The following is a 26,492-nucleotide window of genomic DNA, read 5'->3' as shown; positions in this document are numbered from 1 at the left end:
AGCTCAAAGCCACATTGCTGTTCACCTGGCTTGATTATGATGTAGGAGCTCCTGGTAGTGGCAGAGTCTCTTTCCCATTCTATCCACCGCAGTGAGCCTATGATGTTATTAGCCTGATGGAAAGTGTGCAACCTGTCCAGAGAGGATTTCTGCTATGCAGTAAGTGACTGGGTGCATCCCCTATATCCCTGATGCAAGTGTGAGATTTTCTGTACCTTGATAATCAATTTATTGGCTGCATCCTGCCACTGGATGTTAAGTGGAGGAATATTGGCTAGGACTGGTAACCATACAAGTTTTGTTGGCTTTAGATGTGCCTGTGATAATTCTCATAGTATGATTTAAGTTGTGTGGCTACTAATCTAGTCTGAGCAGAGTTTAACCAAAGTGGAGCACAGTATTTGCCAACTGAGTAGCAGAAAGCAAGCCCTGAACTATGCAGTGTTTGCGCATTGACTCCCTAGGTGGATCCTACCAGTCTGTTCAGGAGACAGTTTCTGCTTTTGATCTTTTCAGCTACTTTAGTGAGATAGTATTTGTACATGGGTGTGTGATCTTGGGTGACCCCTAGATAAACTGGCTTTAAATCATGAGCCAACAACTGACCACTCAAGATGTTAACCTCAAGTTAGCTCTGAGCATGGTGTAAGTGGAAGCATGTTGACATGTCTTTGATGTAATTGATTTCAGTCTGCATTTCTTGCAATACTCACCTAAGGAAGCCATATCACTGTTCAGATTCTCTTCAGTGTTTTGAAAATCTTGGTCCCTTGTGGCCAAGCAGTTATCATTGGCATATATGAACTGCCTGGAGATCATATTCAGTAGGTGATTGGTGAATACATTAAATAAAATTGGTGGCAGCACCCAGCCTTGTGGGAATCTGTTCTTCTGGAATCTCCAGGTCCTGATTTTGTGTCCCAGAGCCACCTGAAAACATCTACCTTGGAACATCAGCTCAGTTGCCATGGCAACCTATTAAGACGAGCTCTTGAAAACTTATACAGCAGATAAGTGTGCTAGATGGTGTCACACACTGCTGTAAGGTTAAAAAAGACAGCTTCAAGTTTTCTTCTTCTCTTGAAATCTATTCTCAAATGTACATAGTTAGTGCTAACACTTAGTTTAGTCAGAAACCTGCCTGATCATTACTCAAAAGTTGTTCTGTCATGGGTGAAATTCTCTCTAGGATTATCCACTCCAGGAGTTTATACCTACAACTCAGGGTTAATATTGGGTAATATGGGTTTTGTGCTGCATTGAACTTCTTGATGAGCATCCAAGCTTTTCTGCTAGATCTTGAGATTACTTTTTTCCAATGGGCTCTTCAAATTTCTTTCAGGCTGTTTAGGAGGGGGGTTGGCTATTTCTGAATCACTGGATTTTTCATACTGTTCAAGGAATTCTGCACATTCTTCATCCAGACATGATATTTAGATTTTTTTGGCAGCCATGTGGGATGGACTTTGGCATAGACATAAAGATTGCTTTTGGTGTATCCTTGAATATGCTTGATCTATTGAGATGTTATGCAGGATACAGACTGTACGTTGGTCAGTGAGCTTAGAGTAATTGGCTCAGTCTGCCTTTCTGTAGTCCCACCATAGCGCTGAGCTAGTGGTCACTATGAATGGTAACCCCTATTTGGACTGGAAAGGGCGATGTCAGCTGTGGGGGAAATTTCCAAGGACCCTGCAGATGGCTGGTAGAGGGCAGTCTCCAGCTGAAATGACACAACTGTGGTCAGGGGAGTAGCCCTGGTTCCAGCAGGCAACATGAAAAGTTGCTGGTCTGCTTAGGGTCACAAAGAAATTGTAGTTCACTGAGGGAGGTACAGTTTGATCAGATTCTCTATAGCCGTGACTATTAAAGTCTCCAGCATAAATGGCAGGATGCTGGAATGATGGTAGAACAGGAGCAAGCCATAACTGATTAAGGGGCTTGTAGACATTAGCCACTTTAAACTTACTGTAGAAGTAGCAAAGAATCCTGTGGCACCTTATAGACTAACAGACGTTTTGCAGCATGAGCTTTCGTGGGTGAATACCCACTTCTTCGGATGCAAGCATGCTGCAAAACGTCTGTTAGTCTATAAGGTGCCACAGGATTCTTTGCTACTTCTACAGAACCAGACTAACACGGCTACCCCTCTGATACTTTAAACTTACTGATCCTTGTGATGTCAGAATAATCAGATGTAGGTGGTAAACACTCCACTGGATCTTACATAAGTGTCTCTGCTGTATTTTTTATGCAAAGTGTAGTTTATAAAGTCAAAAACAGATATTATGAACTTATTGGCAATAAGAGAATTCATTGGGGTTTCCTGAAGGCAGATGACGTTGTTGTGTTAGGAAGCAACATGTTCAAGAACAGAGGGTTTTGAAACTGATAGGCCCTCAAAATTGAACTTTAGCATCTTGAGAAGGGCCAACATTTATAACACTTACATGAAATACGTTACACATAAATTGTTAAGTCCCACCATGTTCTCCAGCAACAGGAATCCTCTGCAGAGGCTTCTCACAGCTCAACCTTCCTCTGGAATAGAAGGATTCTTAAGAATGACCAACCATTCTGTTTGGTTTGGAAGGGAGAGAAAACCATTCCCAGACTTTTAGAAAAAAAGGGATACTTAGGAGTGGAAGGGATCATTGTGCACAGTCTGCTCCTACCCAGCTCCTCTGGAATAGGAAAGATCCTCAGAGGGAACTATGCATGCCTATTCCCATGTGCTTTACTCTGGTGTAACTTCAGTGTCTTCAGGGAAGGATCAGGCCTGCTTGTGAGTGGGGAATCTTGGCTGAATTTCTCCAAAGTATGAGATTGTCACAGCAGCAACCTGGCATTTGTGGTTCAGGACATAGCTTATTTTTTCATGAGTTTTTCAGGTGTTGGGGAAAAAAATAGTTTATATTACGGTATACTCTAATGGAAAAGCCCAATAGAATTGAATTGGGATAAAACTGTTAGGGTCCTATTAGAAACTTGGCTTTTTACAGAAACTACTAGAAATATTTATAGGGCTTGATTCGCCATTGCCCTGCACCTTGTATAGCAAGGGTTCTCAAACTGGGGGTTGGGACCCCTCAGGGGTCGCAAGGTTATTACATGGGGGGTTGCAAGCTGTCAGCCTCCATCTCAAAACCTGCATTTCCTCCAGCATTTATAATGGTGTTAAATATAAAAAAAACCCTGTTTTTAATTGATAAGGAGGGTCGCACTCAGAGGCTTGCTATGTGAAAGGGGTCACCAGTACAAAAGTTTGAGAACCACTGTTGTATAGTCATTTATACTTGTGCAAAGCAAGAAAATGTGCATACCATTGTATTTATTTGGTAGTGTTTTTATGCCCACTGTACACAGATGTAAGTAACTACACAGGTGCAGAGCAGTGGAAGATCAGGGCCGTATAATGTAACAGGATTCTGCTGGTTTTCATTAAACTCTCCTATAGAATCCTATAGCAGGGATGTAATTCTCTTACTTTTTATAAAATGGATCAGAGCACATAAAGGAAGTTAATAATATTCTTTTAAATTCCATAGGACATGAGGGACACAACCTTGGTTGTACTGTGTGTGTGTGTGTGTGTGTGTGTGTGTGTGTGTGTGTTCAAATATCAGACTTTTTTTAAAAAGGAAAAGGTAATGTTTTGCTGGGTTTTTTGTTTTTGTTTTTTAGAGGAACTACTTTTTGGTGGAAGAACTCTGTGACTGCGGTAAGTCAGACTGAATACCGGTAATTACCAGTACTGCCAGTATAACAAGGATTGTGTGATGTCCTTTTCAGTTCAGCAGATAGAATTTCTAAATTAAAATATTTGTTCAATTTACATTAGAAATAGCTATTGATAAAGAACTGGAAAGAGAACGAGCTGGAGAATCTGATCATATACAAAGCTCCTGGTCTAGACTATTTAGTGGAGGTACTGCATGATTTTGTATTGTGTTAATATTTGTGTTAAATATCTAGAACAATTCTCAACCTTTTTACCCAAGACCCCAAAAAACACTTGTGTTTTCATAGCATGACCCACAATCACAATCATTTACAGCTGCAAATGACTCTTACTGGGGTAATGGCAAGAAACTATTACTAGACTTGGGTGGTTGGTTGGTTGGTTCGTTGTGAAGGGTTGAGAGTGTTGGGGTTGCTGGGATAAGACTGGTGTATGCTGGAGTTTCTGGGTGGTGGTGTCTGAGGACCCTCTAGGGGTACATGGTGAGTGCACTAGATACTTTCCTTCATCTACTCCTCTTCTCACACACTCATAATCTACTCTGGAGTAAGGTGCCATCTCAGAATGCTGTGGACATCAGGAAAAACGTCTTCACAGTGAGAACCACTGATCTGTAGAGAGACAAGGTAGATGAGGTAACAGCTTTTAAAATGTATTGGACCAACTTCAGAAGTTGGTCACAAAAGATATTACCTCACCTACCTCGTCTCTCTCACAACCTGGGACCAACACTGCTACAACAACACTGCAAACATTAATCTGTAGAACAGTTTTCATGAGGAAGTGGTAGAAGCCCTATTGCTTGGCATATTTAAAATGAGACTGGGCAAAATAATGTTCAGTAAGGAAAAATTCTGTTTTTGCAGGAAGATGGGCTAGGTGACCTAACAGGTCTTTTGTATTTCTACTTGTTATGAAATAGTAAATGGGATAAAAGAGTTGGTAACTTATAGATTTTAAGAACCCATCTTTGGGTTCTAGTAATATTAGGAACTACTGAATTAAACTGACGCTCAAGAGATTCTGGGAACTTTCATAGTTGGTTTCTAATTGAAGTCATGTGTATTGCTGTTACCAGAAAGCTTATGTAACTGACGTGTCTCGATTTCTAACATGTCTGTTTGCTCACTAAATTTCACAAACACATGGCTTTGAAGCTTGATCAGTGGCCCTACAGGACAAATTCTTTATTCAGTTACTAATCTAGAGTAACTTCACTGAGTTCAATGGAGTTACTTCAGTTTGACACCAGTGTCACAGGGCACCTCCATCACTGCTTGGTGAACCGCACTGCCTGGCCAGTTTGGATGGTTTCACAGTCACAAACACACACCGGGCTGTTTATTTTTCACCAAGGTGTGCATTTTTTCCCTTACTACATAGTAATATTGTGCAAGACAGGCTTACAGCAAGAGTAGGCTTCCCTGCAGCCCTCACTCCCCAGCCCAGGCTCATTCTCTGAACTTCCTTCTGAGCTGCCCCTTGCTTCTTGTTCCTCCCCTTATAGCCTCCCCAGTTAGCTTGTTAGCACAGCGATTGTCACCCTGGTGCTCACAGTCCCCCAGCAGAAAGTGTATAATTGCCCTCAGCTGGGCCTGCAGCAATGTCAGGGATCAAGGGGCTGCTGATACCAATCTCACTCACCCTGGTTGTGGCAGCATGCTATCTGGCTTTATGACTTTAACTGTATCTTTACAGTTAAATTTGCCACTATGCATATATTATGACTATGTCTGCAATTTATTGAGTTATTTTTACGAAATGACTCTAGGTGTTTACAGTGAAAAGAATAGAATCCTGAATATATAATAGTCAAAGTTGAAAAGTTAAGCATTTATTTGTGCCCAAAAGTATTGACTATTTTCCATTCTTAACACAAATTATAAAAGTGCATGCATTATATAATGATTAGTGTACAGTTTTGTACATACAGATTGTTAGAACTGGCCTTGTAATTTTAACTTCTCTCTTTGTTCTTTTCTTTCTGTTTTTAATTATCTGTTTTATCTTATTGGGTTCTGAGGGCAAGATGATAAATCTTCTTAGAAATCAGAAGCTCTCAGTGAGAATCCATTCATCTGGTCCTTTGTGTCACTCAGGTGTGGCTTAGTGCTTGCAAAATCCTCCCATGCAGTCTAAGGTTGATATAAATCCTCCAGCATCAGCGCTTAAGATAATCTCTAGTTAGTTGGGCTGGTCTAAAAATGATGCTGTTTCATTGAAACCAGAATGTTTTGCGGAAACATGTCTGTTTGAATGAAAATTTCATTGGGAAGGTTTCTCAATCCGAGATGGAATTCCGAGAGAGAGAGAGAGAGAGAGACCCCAGACTAGCCTGGTGTTTAGGGTTCTCTGTCCGTCTCAGAGAGGGGACTTGAATCTGTCTCTCACACATCGCAGGTGATGTCTTAATTGCCGGGCTATTCAGCATTTTCTCATTCCTGACATTGAAAGAAAATACATTTTGAAATCTTGAAATTTTTCATGAAATGGAATTGTTGTTGACTAGCCAGCCCTAGTCAGGAGGAAACTTTCCCTAGGGGCAGGTTATCCCAGAACTGCCTACTGCAGGATTTCTTGTACCTTACTCTGAAGCAGCTGGTACTGACCAGGATGTCAGACAGGATGTCAGACAAGATGGACCAATATGTCTGATCCCAGATGGCAATTCTTATATCACTTTTTAGGAGGATTAGGGAAAGTGCAAGAGACAATGGAGAAGGATAATCACAATGGGGAACAAATAAAATATAAATCAGAGATGGACCTTCGCCAGAAAGTTTGTATTCAGATCTGGATCTGAACTTTCCCAAATGCAAAGGTGTTCAGATCCTAAGTTTCCAACTGGCTCTTTTTTAAAAAAGAAAAGAAAAGTAAAACATAGGCCTAAACAAAGAAAAACACAAAGCAATGGAGTAAAAATAGAGGGGGGGAGAAGAATATGGATGAAATTTATTCATCCAGGAACTGTGATTCTCCTCTGGCCACATTATGCATGTCTCTTTTCTGGCTAGTGCCCCTATGGCTAAGGTAGGGAGGTTACTGCCACTTTCTATTCCCACAAACTACCTCCCCGCAGACTTTCTGTAACTGGGGCTCTGTCCATGGACTCATGCTTGAAATGTGGGCTGAATCTGCCCCTAAGAATAAATGATCAGGCGATAGAGAGAGGTTTGTCCAATGCTGATAATATTTTTGGAGATATGCTGCATACGATTAAAGACTATTTAAAAGGCTGGGTATTCCTGTTTAGTTTCTAATGGCTATTTTTACAGACTATGAATATGGGAGGGTGCACATGCTCTCTTGTCTCTTTTCCTGTAGAAATAATGTGGAACAGGAAAATAGATAGAAGCTGAAACATATGGGTAATTGTTGAACTAAGAGTAAAACTTAATGTGGAAAGTTAAACAATACAACTGGTTAATGGTCCAAACCATTGCCAAGCATAACACCTTTTGAATGCTCTGAAAACAACTCATAAACATGTGAATGTTGAAAGTCTGTTTTTGTCTACCGTTTATTTTTGTGACTTTGTTACAGATATGAGAGTAATTTACATTAGTTCTCTAGTCTTTTACAAACAGAGCAAATATATGTTGTTCAGCCAATAGACATGTCATCTTTTGAAATCTGTGCTTTTTCTCCCTACCTATAAAATGTTCCTCTTGGGAAAAGCCATTGTAATAGTTAAAGAACAGTTTATTCTTTGTGGGCCAAACTGAGACTCTTAGGCACTGCCCTGCACTGGAGGCAGGTGGAGCTGCATTCTCTTATGAGGAGTTCTGTAGGCACGGTGTCTCAGAAAAGCACATTACCTCCTGGAGTTCCCTGGCACATGCTAAGGAGCATGCTCTCTGTGGCTGGTGGAGACGAGGTGGGGACAGAGCTCCTTTGAGCTGGCTAATGCTCTAGAGGCTGCTAGTAGAGCTGGTCAAAGATTTACTGATGGAATTGTGACGTTCCCCTCTGGTGTTGTCTGGACCAGTGATCTGCTAGGCCTCTCCAATCCTTGACTCGGGGAACCAGCCTTACCCTGCTCTGCTGTGAGAACCCCCACTCCTGGGCTGTTCACGCACAGCCTCTGGCATGTAAGCTGCTCTTTGGATTGTGCAACCGAATGACACTAGTCAATATCTCCGGTCCCAGACACAACCCTAAGAACCTCGGTCTTGCAGTGTCCAGTTATGCCCACTGGATGCTACAATCTTATATAATTTCATCAATTTAATAAATTGATATGTACCAGGCTTGTTTTCCCAAGGGGAGTGTCCACTTTAAGCACTGATATTTGTGATTTTAAGTGAGTTTTAACTGCAGTAGCTAAGAACAGTCAGGAGGTCACAGTTTTGTTATTTTCTGTTTGCTTATTTTGGGAAAGGGAAGTAAGAACAGGAAAGCAGGAAAATGAGTGAAAGCAGTGAAGTGATTGCAAAGTTGGAGCTTTTTAGGCTTCACTCTACAGAAAAGGAGAGGGAGCACCAGATATTATTGCAACTGAAAGAACTGGAGATAAAAGAAAAAGAGAGAGAGAGAAGAAAGAGAGAGCAAAAACACCAACTGGACCTGCTAGAGAAGCAGAACCAGAACCCCCAACCCCAACGAGTCCCATCGCTCCAAAAATGGGAACACTTATATCCTGCATACAGTGAGGACAATGATATTGCTGAATATCTGACTACCTTTGAAAGGCTGTGTGTAATACATGAAATCCCTGATGATAAGAGTGTTCCTACCCTGCTCGCTGTGCCACTGTGACGTTCCCCTCTGCTCTTGTCTGGACCAGTGATCTGCTAGGCCTTTCCAATCCTTGACTCTGAGAGCCAGCCTTACCCTGCTCTGCTGTGAGAACCCCCACTCCTGAGCTGTTCATGCACAGCCTCTGGCATGTAAGCCACTCCCAGCTACTAGCAAGCGAATGACACTAGCCAATATCTCCGGTCCCAGACACAACCCTAGGAACCTCCATCTTGCAGTGTCCAGTTATGCCCACTGGACGGTGCAAGCTTATATGAGTTCGTCAATTTAACAAAGAAATTGATATGTACCAGGCTTGTTATCCCAAGGGGGAGCCTCTGACACACTTCAAACCAAATGCACTGCTTCCAGGTAGAATAAACAAACACATTTATTAACTATAAAGATACATTTTAAGTGATTATAAGTCAAAGCATAACAAGTTAGAGTGGTTACCAAAAGAAAAGAAAATATAAGCACACAGTCTAAACTGTCAACCCTATTATGCTGGGAAGCAACTAGATTAAGCAGTTTTTCTCACCCCACTGGATATTGTAATCCTTAATATACAGGTTTGTTCCTTAAACCTGGGCCCTTCTCCTGCCCCCACCTATGCTGCAAGCAACCAAGACACTGAGAAGAAGACAAGACTCCAACAGAGCTCCTTTGAGCTGGCTAATGCTCTAGAGTCTGCTAGTAGAGCTGGTCAAAGATTTACTGTTGGAATGCCGCCGTTCAATCCGAAAATACAGATTTGACAGAACAGTTCCCAGAGAATGTCGATTTTTCATCAAAATTTTCAGCAGAAACCAGGCACAGGGACAAGCGGCTCCCCAGCCACTCTGCTGGCAGGATCCTGGGTTCACAGGCTCTCAGGTCAGCCACCTCTCCAAGCAAGTCAGGGGAAAACAGGAAAGCAGCTGCCCAGAGAGCCAAAAAATCTGAGGCGCAAGCCAAAAATCCCATTATTGTTCTCACAAAATGGAATTTTTCACAATTTTTGCCTCGTGAAAAATTTTGAATTTTTGACCATTTCATCCTGATTGGGATGAAAGTTTCTTTTGGAAATTAATTTTTTTGCATGATGGAAATTGCCTCTTCTGGATAGCTCTAGTTACTAGTAAGGAGCAGCCCCTGAGCTTAGAAGAGTGCATGGACTACACTGAGCCCTCCTCACCTGCTCTCTGCAAGGCTTGCCTCTTCAGGACTCAGTCTGGCCCAGCATGTGCATCACATTATATTAATTTGTATCCATTACTTTAAAACTTTTCTGGGGAACTTTTACCATTCCCCAGGATCCCAAATTATTATTTCCAAATTTTGGTCCCTACTGTGAAGCAGTTCTGTGGAGATCTGTGTCTGACAAGCCATTTCTGAATGGCCACTGGTGCTGTGTATTTAGCAAACATCCCCAATTAAACAATGGCCAGAAAAACTTTGTGCTTCTTTTTCCAGGTTTAACCATAACTTTGAAATCCAGATGCGTATTTGTTTGTATAAATTGTTTTTTGGGGGAATTAACCCAAGTAACAGATCTTGCTGATATGGGTTTTTTGCTTTAATCTTATAATTGTGCACATATATTGGAAACTTACAAAATATCAAAACAAAACACCATATCATAAAACCATGAGAAATTTAGCTCTGATTTAAGCATTCTGTAGGAATGCAGTGTTTCCCACCGCCTTGTTTCACTCCCTCTCACATTTCCAGTAGCGTACTATAATGTAAAATCCTGAGCAGAACAGTATGTTTCCATTACATAGTATTATTACAATGTCAAGGAAAGTAAGATTGCCCCCTCCCCCAGCTATATCATTTCTGCTCTGCAGGTCTGCTGATGTAATTTTCTGACAGATTCTTCACGCTCCCCCGTAAGTTTGTAGTGTTCTGGAGAGCTTACATTGCAGCTGCCCATTCTTAGCTGATTGATAATAATACTAATTGAAATTTGTTGTCCAAAAAGCACAAGTAATGGTGCAAACTTCCCCACTAATATGCTTCAGTCTTCTTTTGCAGGGTGCGGGTATTCCAGGCTAGAATGCATCATCTATTGAACACTTTCTTCTCTACTGAGATTGACAACAATGAGGCCAATTTTGTGGCATGGTCTTCTGGTATGGTGGGTGTCATACTGTCTTGAGTGGCTCATGAGTGAGAATATCAACCTCAGGACAGACCGCTATGAAGCAGGGCACAAACCCCAAACTGGTTGAGTTCTATACTTAGATTTCACCAGTCAAGTAACGAGAGTAAACTGCTCACTCTCTATGCAGCCTTAATATGGAGTCACAGACAGTCCCCTTTGGCATTCTGATTTATTGTGCCACCCAGGCAAGCTTGACTCTGTGATAGATTGTCACTTTACACCGAAGATCACAAAATATTCAGGTTTCTCCCAGTCCCAAAGGACCAATCACTTACCTCAGGTCAATTTGCACCTTAGATCTCTCACCAAAGACAACTCTTGTAGCCAATCCTATATCAAACTAACTACAGGTTTATTTAACTAGGAAAAAGTGTCTACACTTACTGGAGGATTGACGCTGTGGCGATGGATGCATCTGCGGTTGATTATCGGATCTAGTGAAGACCTGCTAAATTGACCGCCGATTGCTGTCCCGTGGACTCCTGTACTCCACCTGATTGGGAAGAGTAAGGGGAGTCGATGGGAGAGTCTCCCATCGACGTCACATAGTATGTTCCCTGTGGTAAGAAGATCTAAGCTACATCAATTTGAGTTATGCTATTCACGTAACACAAATTGCGTAGCTTAGATCGACTTTTCCCTTTCGTGTAGACAAGGCCTAAGAGAGTTATTTACAAGGTTAAGGCAGATAACATACACACAAATGAGTTACAGTCTTAAATTCCAAACTATAGAAATTTCTATAATATTCAAATTGTATATCTTTTAGGGTTAACCCACTGAACAGTGAGGGACTCCTTCCTTATGCTTAGTAATCCTTACCCCTCATAGTCCAACTAGCAAAGGAATAATAAGTTCTCCTTAGAAGGCATTTTTATTCCCTTCCCCCAGAGTTCAAGCTGTGATGGGATGAGGTTTTGGGCGTGTATCCTCTTCAGGGCTGTGGGGGAAGCAATCAACAAAGTCTTTGTTTGACCGTGGCCCACTTGGATTCAATAGTGCTTCCTGATGGGCAGAAGATAACACCTTCTGCAGGAATCCAGCATTTTGCATTAGATGAAGTTTTTTTCTTGTTTGGTGAATTACAAAGTTTCAGAACAAACACCTTTGTTTGTATTATCTTATAGCATGGGCATAAGTGAGATTAATGCATGCAGCAACTCACAAGCATTTCATAAAGTGTAAATACTATACACATTGAAATAAGTGCAATACCTATCTTAACAATACTACACACAGATGAAACAGACTGGTTTCCAGCTATGCCTTTGTGAGGCCTAAGGGCCTTGGCATGAGCAGGCACCTGGTCTGCTAGCATCACAGTGGGTTTCACTGTATGGTCATTGTGGATCAAACAACCATAGTATGACCGAGTAATTTTACACAGACTTGTAACCATCTGTCAATGACAAAATCTTTTGTTTAATATTCATATCAAACATGATTCATGACTGTGTAACTCCAGTTCTACTGGTGCAACTCTATTGATTTCAGTGGAGTAGCACCAGTATAAAACCGGTGAGTAATACTGTCATGATTCAGGCTTCTCAAATGGATTTGTATTGGTGAAAGATTTGTATCTCCTTTTATCTGACCCATGAGGCAGCTTGTTTCAGATACGCTACACCAGGGGTAGGCAACCTATGGCACGGGTGCCAAAGGCGGCACGCGAGCTGATTTTCAGTGGCACTCACAGTGCCGGGTCCTGGCCACTGGTCCGGGGGGCTATGGATTTTATTTAATTTTAAATGAAGCTTCTTAAACATTTTTAAAACCTTATTTACTTTACATACAACAATAGTTTAGTTATATATTATAGACTTGTAGAAAGAGACCTTCTAAGAACATTAAAATGTATTACTGGCACACGAAACCTTAAATCAGAGTGAATGAACGAAGACTCAGCACAGCACTTCTGAAAGGTTGCCGACCCCTGCTCTACACTTTCTGTAGTGCATCCAGTCTAACAAGCTACCAGTTAACTGAAAGGCCCAGATTACAGTATTCCCCAAACAATTCTAGTTCATGGCAATGTTGATCATATTTAACTGCCTCATGCCTCTTTGCTGTGCCATCACATCAGTTAAACATTAATGGTCAGACAGAAAAACTTATGAACACATATGCTACAAACCATGTGTGTTCCAGGCCAAATGCAATTTTCCGGTACATGTCTAGACCCATTCATTATGCAGCCAAATATTTTACCACAAAAGCATAAATACTATACTGAGATTGTGGAGCAGCGAACCGCGGCCAGTGGGAGCTGCGATCAGCCGAACCTGCGGACGCTGCAGGTAAACAAACCGTCCCAGCCCGCCAGCAATTTCCCTGATGGGCTGCGTACCAAAAATTGCCTATCCTGTACTAGAAAATAAAATATTTGTCTCCTAGCACAAATATATCTATACCTATATCTCATTGAAGATATATAGATATAGATATAGATAGATAGATTTAACCATAAAATGTAACTAAGTGAAAGGGAAAGAGGATTTTTTTTCTTGCACTAAAGAAATATAGTACCAATTTTTAGAAATGAAATCATTTCCATGAATAGCTTCTGGTCAGTGAAATCCTCTTTACAGAAAATTGATATGGACAAAAATAATTTCCCAACAGCATGCAAGCAACAGCTATTAAACATGCCTTGTAGTTGCAGAGATATATTAGATAAGTCAAAAATTAAGTTATTCTTGTAGAAATTGGAAACTGCTAAAAATTGACATTTTCTTTATCTACTGCTGCCAGGACAGGTGCAGTAAATAATGGACGCCACAACCAACATTTGTACTGGAAGATATTGCAAAAAGGCGAAGGTTTGAGTGCCAGCTTGGTTGGTTGGTTACATTAAAAATATCTGCTTTTCAGGATCCAAAATATGAATATAATTTCCATGTAGAGTTCTAAAGCTTATCTTGTCTTTTAAAGCATCATTCATTTGTGGGGTTCAAAGGATTTACAAATCAACAATTGTCTCCCAGCACCCCTCTGATTTAGGGAAGTATTATTATCCCCATTTTGCAGATAACGAAAGGAAAATTAAGCTTGTGCCCTGCCCTACCCAACCCCCACCTTTTTATTTATTTTTGCTCAGAAGAGCTACAAACCCTAGATTTTTATATATATATATATATATATATATATATACACACACACACACACGTCCTCATTTTCCTGATTAGTGCTTAGATATTGTGGTGATGCACACCCTACAGATACCTTAGACAGAAACTGAAGCAAAGAGAGGTTAAATGACTCGCCCAAGTCCCACATGGAGCTAAAGGCAGAGCCAGGAATAAAACCCAGGTTTTATAGTTTCCAGTTCCAGTTGACTACACTACCCTTCAGTGTGCAGGCAATTTTTTTCTTTTTGCAAATCAATGTAGCCTAAAACGAGTCTATCAAAACTGTCAAACTCTTCCACTGAACCCAAATGATGAGCACCCCAAATTGTTGACCGTCTCTGAAGGAAACCATATCCCCCCATATAAAAGAAACTGTACTTGAACCAAGGCTTCATTTATGGTACAGAAGATTCTAATCAGCATGCCTCAGAGTGGGACCCTTTATGCTTAAAAATCCTAGCTACAATTGTACACAGGCCTTATTTATTTATTTCTTTATTTTATGGCCTATCTGGAGCTGTGGACATTGAAATTCACAAAGCATGCTTTTTCTGTACTGTATTCCAGTATGTAGAATAACTATTAAGAGACCCAGAAACTCTGCAAAGATATCTTTTCATGGTTTATACTCAGACCTTCCATTCGTTACCAGACACATACAGCATTCATTTCTAACAGTAAATGTCATGCACACAGTAGCTCTGCTGTGGGTGTGAAAACTAGTTTCATTACAGCTGTAGCCGTAACAGATCAGATCACATCCCTCAGTCTGAAACTGTACAGCCCAAAACATGTTTTGCAGGGGCAATTGCAGATCTCAGTTAAACTGACCTATATCTTAAGGTTTTTCAGTTGTCTACCTGCATCTAATTAGAGGACAGTATTTTAATAACTTATTTATCAAGCACAAAAAATTAGCACATTCCTTCACAGATATAAAGCAGGATAGGTCTCTCTCCCAAAGTATTTGCAAACTAAATGAAAGCTTGCAGACTGAGGGCCAGATTGTGCCCAGTGCACAAGTGGACAGTGGTACACAGTGATTAGGGAAGCCAAAAGGAGCCTTCTCTACCTTGTGTGGCTTGTGTAAGGGCTAGAAAGGCTCATACAGGAGCTGCTCTGTACCTACTCAAAAGGCTGTTTGGCAGATATGAGATGTGCCATTGCTCTGCTTTCACACACCCCCATCGCCCTCCCACACTGAGCAGCCATGCAAAGTGGTGGGGAGTAAAGTTATCATCACCCCCTAAGGGGAACAGTAGCAGGCACCAACCTTCAGCACAAGGCTGTGCCTAAATGGTACAACTGAGTCACAAATAAGAGGTTAAGTAACTTGTCTGAGGTCATGCAGTGAGCTAGTGGCAGAGCCAGGAACAAAATCTAGTCTTCTGCCTTCCATGTTTTCTTTCACTGCACTGTGCTTTATAGCACTGTTTCTAATACAGTGTGGGCTTAAATAGACAAGTGATGATTTGAATTTCACAACCTTCTTCTATAATGGACTGAACAAAAACCCTAGAACCAAAACACACCCAAGTAAAATCCTGCATCTGAATTTTGTATCTCAGGCCCATCTCTGAACTTTCCCAACATACAGGATGTATGTTGAAATCCAGGATTCTGGTTTAGGTCTTTCTCTAAAACTTCATAATTTGTGGTTAGTTTCCTATCAGCCTCATGAAATTGAAGGAAAAAAGGGCCTGAGCCCTCTCCATCGACTTCAATGAGCTTTGGATCAAGACCTAATGGTACTGGCGAGAGCTAGGTATTGTCTGGTTAGTGGCTGCACAAGCTCCTCCACACAGTTCTGCCAAAGCAGCTCCTTCCTAACTTGCTCCTTTTCTAGTGCTTAGCCTCATTTTAGCTGAGACTGCCACATATGATTAATTAATTATGCCAACATTGGGTCGTTTTGACAGGTCTGCAGAAGCCTAAGATGTGACTACCAACTCATTTTCACTTGTGGATTTGAATATAGGTCTTCAGAGAAGAAAGGTCAATGCACAGTGCAGCTAGCCCTTTAATAAAAAAATAAATAATATGTATCAGGCGGAGACCTTGTATGCTAAATTTCAGTCTGAAATAACTTTTTATAGCGGAGTTGTAAACCTCTGGAAATGGTTTTATAATGGAAACAGTGACAGGTCCTGTGCTATGGTAACTCAAGTAAGTGTGATTATAATAATACCCAGAAGGAAATGTCCAGTATGTTGTGCTGCTGCTTTCTGTTGGGTCCTCCACACATCCAACACTGAATCAAATGCAGGAAAGGAGAGCAGATGACTGTGTATGTGCAGGGGGGAGGGAAGAAAGAAGGAAGGGAGAGTGAGTTTTTAGAGCCATGATCATTTGCTTTCAGAATAGCTAGTCATTGTTATTCTCCTTTCAATCTGCAGTGTAGCCAGTGATCAGAATCAGCTGTTGTGCTTTGAATCTATCTGTGTCTGTTTACTGTGAGCACAAAAAGAAAAGTCATTAGCTTGTGAGCACACTGAAAAGCATTGAGCAATGATGTGTTTTGAAAGAAGGGGACAGCTGAGCCTTCTGGAGGCCACAGTTAAAATGCAACATGCCGGTTATAAAGGGTCTCCTGATTGCTATTGCTTACAATCATCTACACAGACAGTTTTTGTTTACATATCTGATTTTTATGGTTCAATCCTTTTCAAAATGTAATAATAAAATGTTGCCCCCCCCCCCAAAAAAAAGATTTTCAGAATTTTTCTGTCCAAAACTATTATCAAAGAGCTAAAAAAACCACATTGTATGGTTACCAGTCCGAGCCAATATTCCTCCACCTAACATCTGCTGTCAGAATACAGCCAATAAACTGATCACCAACGTACAGAAAATGCCACACTTGCCACAGTTCAGGGATATATAGGATGCGCCCAGCCACCGACTGCAAAGCAGAAATCCTATCTGAACCATGCTGCACACTTTCCATCCAGCTAATATCATCATTGAGAACCACTGCACCACAGTGAGCTAATCAGTGGTACGCGTACCCCTGGGGATACACAGAGGTTTTCCAGAGGGTACATCAACTCATCTAAATATTTGTCTAGTCTTACAACAGGTTACATAAAAAGCACTCGCAAAGTCAGTACAAACTAAAATTTCATACAGACAATGATTTGTTTATACTGCTCTATATACTATACATTGAAATGTAAGTACAATATTTATATCCAGTTGATTTATTTTGTAATTATAAGGCCAAAATGAGAAAGTCAGCAATTTTTCAGTAATAGTGCGCTGTGACACTTTTTGTATTTTTATGTCTGTTTTTGTAAGCAAGTAGCTTTTAAGTGAGGTAAAACTTGGGGGTACGCAACACAAATCAGACTCCTGAAAGGGGAATAGTATTCTGGAAAGGTTGAGAGCCACTGCTGTGGTGGACAAAATGGGAGAGAGCCTCTGTCACTACTAGGAACTCCATCATCATCATCAGGCTGGATGAATGGCTACCTGGTGTTGGGCTCACACACTGCCTCTGGAGCCAGCTCCATAGGTTCAGGTGTGGTTCACACAGCCAAGACCAACCACACCTGGAGCATGCAGGGGCCCCTGTGCATTGGTAGTTGTGTGGAGGATGATGCACACATGCTGGATGGTTGCTCTTCTCATATTGATCTCCCCAGAGGTCTTCTCAAACTGAACACTGCTGGTTCAGAGGCCACTGACTGGCCCAAGGCCAGTTAATTGTTTTTTGGTTTTCTTTAACCTTGTCCTACTTGTCTTGCCCCCATGCAATATATCCCCTCAGGCATCACTTTCATCCAGAAACCCATACCCTTTAGACTTGTTGACTGCTCAGAGTCAGCTCTCTTTTCTGAAAACTTGAACTCTAGGACAGCTAGTGATTTAACTGGAGTATCACGATGGGGGTCCTGATGCTCCTGGAGAAGTAACTGGGCATTTTGCCATTGACTTAATTTGGAACAGGATTGGGCCCCAAGATGGATTGAAAGGATTGACTGCCCAGATTGAATGAAAACAGGAGAAGCGGGCATCAATCTGCCTGTTTCTTATGTATCTGCCTAACCCTTTACATCAAAATATTTACTTCAGCACATGGAAGTGCCAAAAGTTACTATTAATAAATGTATAAAATGGCATTGCTTGATGGTTATAGATAAACGTCTCTTCAAGCGGCCAAAAGAGTTATATTTAAGTCTGTTATTGTTTAGCACACACCAGCAATGCAAGTTGTGCAAATGCAATTTGTCACAAATAAAAATTCAGAACCTCCTGTGAGGAGCCTGTGCTTTATTTCTGTGACGCTAAAGGGGCTTTAATTGTGGTTTGGAAATTAGCTTCTTTTTAGTTTTCTTCTTAATCCCCATCATTCCTACCCTGCAGATTGTGGGAAACTACCCATTTTCCATATTGCCGGTAACAGTATCCCTTACCATTTGCTGTAAGCTCTAGGATGATCTCACCATTTTCATTTCATCCTTCAACTTTCTAGCTCCCTGCTTCCCCTTCCCCCCCACTAAGAAAAAAAAAAGGAAGAAAACCTACTGAACCACTTCCACTGTTATAATACAGAACTCCTTTCAGGGTTATATGTTATCACTGCTGCTTAGGCCAGCCAGGAAGAGTTATTATTCCTATGGTACATCTTATATCCTTCTCTTCTTTCTGGAGAAAAGCACACTATTTTCACCAGGCAAATTGACATTCTGCTAGCCAGGACTAACTCACTAAGTTTGAATAATGAAATGTGCTTTTAGTTTCTATAAAGCCTCTACACTTACTAATATAGCTTCTCTATATATCAGCAGCTTATCAGAGTGCGTGGAAGACAGGGTTCAGAGTGATTCTAGGATCAGTGATTCTCTTCATAGGGGCAGGTATTTTAAGTCACCCATACTTTTTCACTTTAGTTAATATCGAAATCAGAAGCTCAAAGAATGTGTGAAACAGAGATAATTAAAGGTGCTTGTGCTCCCCCAATATGCATTCACCAGAATTATTTTTGGACAATAGGTTTGGTAGCCAAACACTGATTAGTCATAATTATGTAACTGTTGCAACAGAACCAATTTTATATTAAACTTGTTCAGATCAGTAAGCTACACATAAGAAAATTTTACATCTAACCAGTCTGTTTAGCATGGTTCAGAGAATAAGACCAGGACTGAGATCCAGGTTCTCTTCCCAGCTCTGCCTAGACTTTTGTGCCTCTCATTTTCATCATCTGTGAAATGGGAATAATGATACTTACTCTTCTTTGTGAGGTGCTCTGAGATGAATGGATAAAAAGTGCTACAAAAGTGCAGAATTTTATTATTTAGTTTCTAATAAAAGGAGATAACCAAATGAGAGTAGGGAAGAAATTTTAGACCAGATTCTGCCGTTATGGCCTAGCTCGGAGTAGGAGCCCATCGGGAGTTGCACTGCACCTGGGGGAGAAAGTCTTTTGAGTCTTGAGTCACAGTGCCTCCCAGAACTCCTGGGGAGCACACCTACAAGGTATGGAGAGGAAGAAAGGATACTCCAATGGATAGAGAACTAGTCTAGGACCTCAGAAACCTGGGTTCAGTTTCCTGCTCTGGCACTAACATTCTGTGTGACTTTGGGCATTTCACTGTGCCTCAGTTTTCCACCTTTAAAATAGAAATTTAGAATTAGGAGGGACCCTGAACTCATCTAGTCCAGCCACTATGCTGAGACAGGACCAACTACACCTAGAGTGTCCCTACCAGGTGTTTGTCTAACCTGTTCTTAAAAACCTCCAGCGATGGGAATTCCACAGCCTCCCTTGGAAGTCTATTCCAGTGCTTAACTGTCCTTAGAGTTAGGTACAACCCATCACACTAGCCTATCCCGAACCAGCCCTGAAAGGGTTAACTGTGCTTTGCAGGCTGAGGAAGCCCCGCCCCTCCAACTCTACTGGGCATGCTCAGCAGAGTATAAAAGGAAGCAGCCCAACGCAGTCTGGGCAGGCTGCTGAAGGGGCAAGTTGCAGACTGCAAGCTCTCTCCAAGGAGCTGCCACAGGCCCTGACTACAAAGCCACAGCACGCTGAGTTCCAGATGGGCTCCAGGCTTCCTGACAAGCCCAGAGAAGAGACCATGCTGGCAGGAGCTATGCCACTTGAGGAGCCAAGAGACCCATGCGAACCATGGAGCATCTCTGAGGGAGAAAGGATAGGAAGCAGCCAGGGGACTTAGACTTTTCTCTGATGAGTGAACTGGGGAACCAATCAGCATGTTTCAGGGGGATCCCCGCTCACTCGGTGATGAGCATCCCCACCACTGCCAGGGCCCTGTGCTGGGACTCAGGAGCAGGGAGGGCCCAAGTTCCCCTACAGGGGTGCCCTACTTCTCCAATAGGCCACACAGTACACCAGAATTGGATGCACTTATTAACTCCAGCCATTAGGCCATGCTGCCCTGAGAGAAAGGGCTGCTTTATTGCCTGGATTGGGCTGGGGGCCCACCTTGCAGAACTGCCAGTGCGCCTAACCGAGATGGGGCCTGGTGACGAACCCAAGGCATTCCTCATCACCTTTGAATGGGTTGTGATGGTTGCCGGTTGGCCCCCAGAACACTGGGACACCCTGCTGGCCCCCTATCTGACTGGCCAGGTGCAGAATGCTTACCACAACCTTGATCCTCACAAAGCCTTGGATTACTCCTGAGTAAAAGCCGACATATTAGATTACAGTGGCATTAGCCCGGAGACCTACTGCCAGCGCTTCCACAAAGAACGGTACCTGCCTGGAGCTTGACCACAGGCCGTGGCCCAGCACTTGCAGGACTATTGCTGGAGATGGCTAAGCCCTGAGAACTTTACCAGGCCCCAGATAGCAGAAGCCGTGGCCCTAGAACAATTCATGCAGATACTGCCGGCAGGGGGAAGAGAGTGGGTGCGATGCCACCGCCCCACTATCCTGTCCAAAGCTGTCTCGCTAATGGAGGATTACCTGGCCATGGAAGGATCAGAGCGACAAATCCCCAAACCAGAGTGTACAGTTGGGGTGGAGTCGGAATCCCGATCACAAGCAATTGAGGCCTGAGGTAGTGAGATCTTGGAAAAAACGTAACACCACTGGGCCCCCACTGACCACTCGTGGGAGCTGGGCAACGCATCCTACCCTGAGGGGGGAAGAAGCTTCCCCAAGTAAATCAGAGACTCCTGGACTCTGCGCACGCACTGGAATGCCTAAGGACCACTGCTATGAGAGTAGGTAAGAAGGGCACTTTTGGAGAGAATATCCCTTTATGGATTCTGCCTATGGACAGGTGTGGACAGCAGACCACCAGGCTTGGGAAAAGGGCCCGGCTAAACTCCTGGTACCCGTATGGGTAAATGGTATTGACTCTGGCCATGAGGCCATACTGACACATTTTATAGTCAGGGTCACAAACACAGGACCTAACTGGCTGCTATATAGATTTTTCCCCCCTTCTTCTCACCCCACGTAACCTGGCACATGAGATGGACTGTACCTACCCCACGACAGCTAGATATTGAGAAAAACTTTCTAACCAAGTGAGGATAATTCTTCCCTGCTTCATATGAGTGTCGTGAAGATAAATACATTGAAAGATTGGAAAGCACTTTGGAATTTACTGATGAAAAGCTATTTACTATTATAAATAGTATTTTATTATTTTTACTACCCTACCTCTCTGGAGGTTGCAGTATGCACACACGCCTTCATGGCCAGCTAGCTCCACAATATCCTCACCTCACCTTTTTTTGTAGTGACAACAGGATTGCTAGCCCTAAGGAGTCCTTTCATTCAGAGTAGCTCCAGGGGCTGCAATTGTTGCCAATGTCTGCATGGAAGACAAAATGAGAGGAAAGACTTTTTGCTTCCCTCACTCTGGACAAGCCAGGAGCAGGCCATGATGTGCAGATTCCACTTCCCAGAGTCACTAGTGCCTTAATTTATGCCACACTTAGATTGATCTAGCTGATTTCAGCAATTAAAAGTAAACATAGCCAAGCCTACTGCTTTGTTGCTAATCATACTGCTGTAGGATTGACAGCCAAATCTCAGGAAATGATATGCAACTAGCTTTATTGGGTGGAAGTGAGACGAGCATAATGGCCAAATTTTCAAAAGAGCCAAGCTCCCATTTACACATCAAAATAAGTGTCCAGATTTTCAAAAGAGCTCCTTTGAAGTTAAGCTCCTTTTAAAACTCGTCCTGATGTGTTAGTGGCTGTAATTAATTATACAGTTGTTCCTGTCATCCTATCATGGCTTCTTATATTCCACATACTCCAAATCCTTCTTTGCAGGTAGTATCACTGAAGACACATGGATCAATAGAATTTACTTTTCAAGCCAGGACATCTTCTCCAGTAAGGGCCTTGATGGTCTGGTAATTAGCTATGCACCACTGTCAGATAAATTCCCACCCACTTTACCAATAGCCATGGTGATCTGAAGGGAAGTTACAGATTAGATTGGGGAGGACTGGTTTGTGATGGTTAGTCTGCGATGTCATGCAGGAGAGTGTTTCAGTGACCAGCCTCTTACTTTCGAGGCTGGCAATGGCTATAACTTTCAGTGGACAAGAGTTTGCCACCCTTCAATCTTGTCATAGGGACCCTCTTGAATGTTTTGTATACTTCATGTAAAACTATGAACCTGGTAGAAAATGTGATGTCTTTTATTCCACATTAAGTAAATTATAATGCATGGACCTTCAGCCTAGAAAGTTGCATCTGGACTTTTTTGGTTTGTGGATTAGAACTTGTGTCCGACCAATATATGTTGTTCCATTCTGTACCTTGTCCTTTCCGCCTCCCCCTCCATCGCCCCCCCCCCCCAAGAATAAAGCTACAGATGTTTTCTGCTGTTCATTTAGTGCCATCTTTCCTGAACATTCAGTGGACTGTATTTTGTTCTGTTATTCCTATGCATCACTCGTATCAGTGTGGTAGCACAAGTGCAAATGGAAGCTGAATTTGTCCCATTATTCCCTTATGATCTGATCCAAAGCCCTCTGAGGTCAATGGAAAGACTACCTTTGATTTCAGTAGGTTTGGTTTCAAACCCTTATTTTGCTATGTGATTTTCTACTTACTGTGGGCCCAATTCTGCACTCATATATACAAAGGAAACACCCTTTGACTCCAGTGGGAGGTTTGCTTGAACAGCAAGTAGGATCTAAACCTGTATTTGGAACGGAGCATAGAGTCTGTAGATAATGATAGATAAACTTCAAAAGGTTCATTTGAGGTAAGCAACTAAACTTCTGGTTGTTCATCTGAATGATTGAATCTCCTGACTCTGAAAAAATTGATCTGAAAATCTTACAAGGCAAAGCTTTGTTGTGAGATTTCTGATACTTTATGCTTCCATTCGGGCCACAGACGCTCTGTATTTCTCCTCATGGTAGACTGATACTTCTGCAGAGGCAGCCGAGGAAATGAAAATAAAATAAAATAAAATTTTTCTGGACTTTTTCAAGCCACAGAAAATGTTCAATATGGATTTTGGTAACATGGTTGGTTGTATTACTTAATCAAGATCAATTCTTCCATCTCTACTTAATGGGCTGTTTGTTTTACTTCGCCTAAAAGTGAAAAGTTAGGGCTGGAAAACACTGCAGAATATTATTTTTAAGTTAGATTCTGCATTTAGAACCTATGACTTAATGCTTTAACATTGCCTAGCATATTACTGGCAGTACCAGAAAATAAATAATATTAATATGACAAATTGTGCAGTTTTCAAGACATGTAAGAACATCATTTTAATATGTGGGTCAATTTTTCCTTTTTTGCATTTATTCTTGACCAAAATCCCTGATACATTGGGAATTGTATCTCGTTTTTTCCTAATTGCTTAGATTAGAGTCAATATTTTGTGGATTCACATCATTGTCCTTGTATCTAACAGTGGAAGATAGTTAATTGTATACGTGAAAAATGATCGCTTACTGCAGTTATGTCTGCTTCTTGTTTGTGCCTTTGTCTCCCTCCCCCCCCCCCCCAATACTTTGTGCTAAGTAAAGGCCATGACATGGTGACTGCTGGGAATGCATTCCAGCAGGGACAATATTATGAAAGGCTCAAATAACATAACTCCAGTGGAGTTTTCAACAAGGGCTTCCATGAATGAGTTGTCCTTATGGAGGGCCCATTGAAACAGTCTGCAGATCAGAATATTGTGCATAACTGGCCCTTACATTCTCTTATTGTTCTCTGTTACTATTTCTTGTAGATTCTTAAAGTTGCAATTTTCTGTTTAGTCACCGTAGTTTTCTCATTGTCAAGTTCACATCAGGGAGCATATCTACAAAACTGTTTATTTTATAAGTGTATGTCCAATCATTTGGAGAGGTTAACGACTAGGAGAGAGTTAAAAAGGAGGAAGATGTAGAAGAATTAATAAAGAATTTAAGCAAAAAACACAAAACAAAGTATTATTTGATCATCCATTTATTTTCACCTTAATATACTTGCCATATGAATCTGTTCTTCAAAACTAAGGATGCTGCTCCCATGCTCTAGATTTTTATTTGATCTGCCTGAGGAAATCCATCACTTGCTGGAAAGAGGCCAAAAGCGGTGAAGAGAATTTAACTTTCGACCTTTCGACAAGTGATACAGGAAACCATCAAATCTTTTCTGTATCTACCAATACATATTAATTGGAAGAATTATGATTCCTTCATTTCTCTGTGCACTGATTTACTCAGGCCTCCTTATTTGGGATGTCCGAGTGAAAAAGCACCATTCAAACAATGTAAAACTGAGAGCTCTATAATCCCTAGAATTGATGGGATTACTTCCCTACTGTTTAAGTAGCATTATTTCCACTTACAACTTTTAATAATGGTTTTTCTATGCTTCTTTGTAATGGGGACACGCACCTCTTAAGCACCTCTTCACAGCAGGGTGGGATACCACCGTCCTTTTGTCACTTCCCAGCATACCCTGCAGTCTGCCAGCTGACCGTGGTGGGTCTTCCATGGCTTAGCCCTCCAGCCAAGTCACAAAGTCCAAATGAACTCCTTCTGGGGTAGTAAAAAGTCCAATAAATGAACCATTCTGATGCCCTTGCTAGGGTCTTCAGCCCCGCTCTGGGCCCTTTAAATTCAATCCTTTGTTCAGGCTCTCTAATAAGTTCTGTCTCCTTCTTGGGGTTTATGCCACTGTAGCCAGCAAGGGAACACAGGCTTGCTTACTATTCCAGGTTTCAGGCTAGGGACCATATAAACAGCTGCTATGCCCAGCTCACTTTCATTTCATTGCTGCTTCTTTGCTGGGACTCTTCCTACCAGGCCTTTATTAGTTTCACCCCAACTCAAGGCTGAGGTTCTTACGTCCTCTCTCTCCCTGCAAACTCAGCTAAGACAAAATAGAAACAAGCCCTCAAGCTCTTTTGGCCAGAGAGGAACTCTCCTGTAGCTCCTGTTATCTGAGCCTGTGGACTCTGATTGGTTGCTTCCGGGAGGCCTCACTAGGCAGGCCTGGAAGACCCACCTTTGCTGCTCCTTTCCTGTCACTTTGGTGCTTCCTGGAGTGGAGTGTAGGAGAACTGTGGGGCCTCCTCAAGGGAGCCGCAAAGGCCAAGTACACCCCATCACATTCCTCAAGACCTTAAATCTTAATCTTTCATACAATTGAATTTTATCTTGATTTCCTATGACATCACAGAAATACATTTAATATTCATATGGATTGATCCATGTTTCCCCTTGGTAACTTAGCAATAGTTTACTGACACTTGTAGTGAAATGACATAATTTTTTTCATTCTTGTTTTATCTTCTTTTAATTAAATAATTCCTTGAAGTTTAGTAGTTTGATCTCTCTCTCTCTCTCTCTCTCTCTCATATATTTATCTTAAATTATCTGGCCACAGATTGTGAAGCAAATTGATCAGAAAGGTTTTTTTCCCAATTAGAACTCTTAGGCAATGTGTTAAAAGTAGAATACTGGAGAGTCAGCTCTGCAACCAACGCAGAGATCGTCTACTTTTAATAAACACACTCTTGTCCTGGCTAAATTTAACAAGCAAGTCAGCATCAACACAGTATAATGATATCGTTGGGTGTATGTGTACAGCATGTGTACAGTCCCTGTGCCTGGTGAGATAAATCCAGTCATGGCTGTGAAGCAGCACAGAATATTATAGTCCTAATTTTGCTTGTCATAGTCAGCTGCCTTGTTTTGGCTAAACTCAAACTGGCCCTGTCTAGAGGATATGTATTTGTTTACCAATTTATTTTGAGGTTGCTTTAAGAAGGCTGAAGTATTCATACTTGTGGTTCAAGTTATAAGTACTGTGCTTTGAAGTCTTAGTGATAATAAGACTGGCTAGAGAGAAGTATTCAGTAAAGAGAAAATCCTGTCCTTTGCTGGGTACCTTCCATGCTGTGGAGAAAAGTGACCAGTGTGGTTCCTCTGTGCAAGAAGTGAGGTAGGTTTTGGGAACTATACATCCTGATCTGTGGTGGGTTTTGACTTAAAAAGGTCTGGAGGATTTAGCCCATCAGCATATATGTATAGTCATTTCAGGCACAAACCAGGTCACTGCACAACAGCACAAGCTGGACAGGAAATGAGATATTATGGAAAGATTATCGGGGTAAATGCCTACACTTAGGCAAAGAACTATGGGATCTTTAAGTAGATAGGACCTTTTTTAACATCTCATGTGAAGGACCCCACTCTGTATATAAGGAGGAGACCGGACTTATTTGAGAGCCTGAACAAAGGGTTAGACATTTCCCAATTTTAGTATTTGCATTTTA

At 41.8% G+C, this 26,492-nt stretch overlaps 1 protein-coding gene across 2 annotated transcripts in view; it reads left to right on the top strand.

The window, feature by feature from the left end:
- The window catches only part of CEP85L (centrosomal protein 85 like), a 209,799-nt gene that overhangs the window by 9,817 nt on the left and 173,490 nt on the right, over positions 1-26,492 (top strand). The window contains exon 2 of one of the 2 annotated variants that reach the window (XM_045009617.1): positions 3,685-3,721. The exons of the other annotated variant lie outside the window; for it this stretch is intronic. Coding sequence (XP_044865552.1) covers positions 3,685-3,721 — 37 coding nt within the window. The remainder of the gene's footprint in view (positions 1-3,684; positions 3,722-26,492) is intronic. 2 annotated transcript variants of the gene reach the window in all.

Source organism: Mauremys mutica, chromosome 3 (genome assembly GCF_020497125.1).
Source record: "Mauremys mutica isolate MM-2020 ecotype Southern chromosome 3, ASM2049712v1, whole genome shotgun sequence".
Lineage (NCBI taxonomy): Eukaryota > Metazoa > Chordata > Testudines > Geoemydidae > Mauremys > Mauremys mutica.
This window is presented reverse-complemented; position numbering and strand designations above follow the sequence as displayed.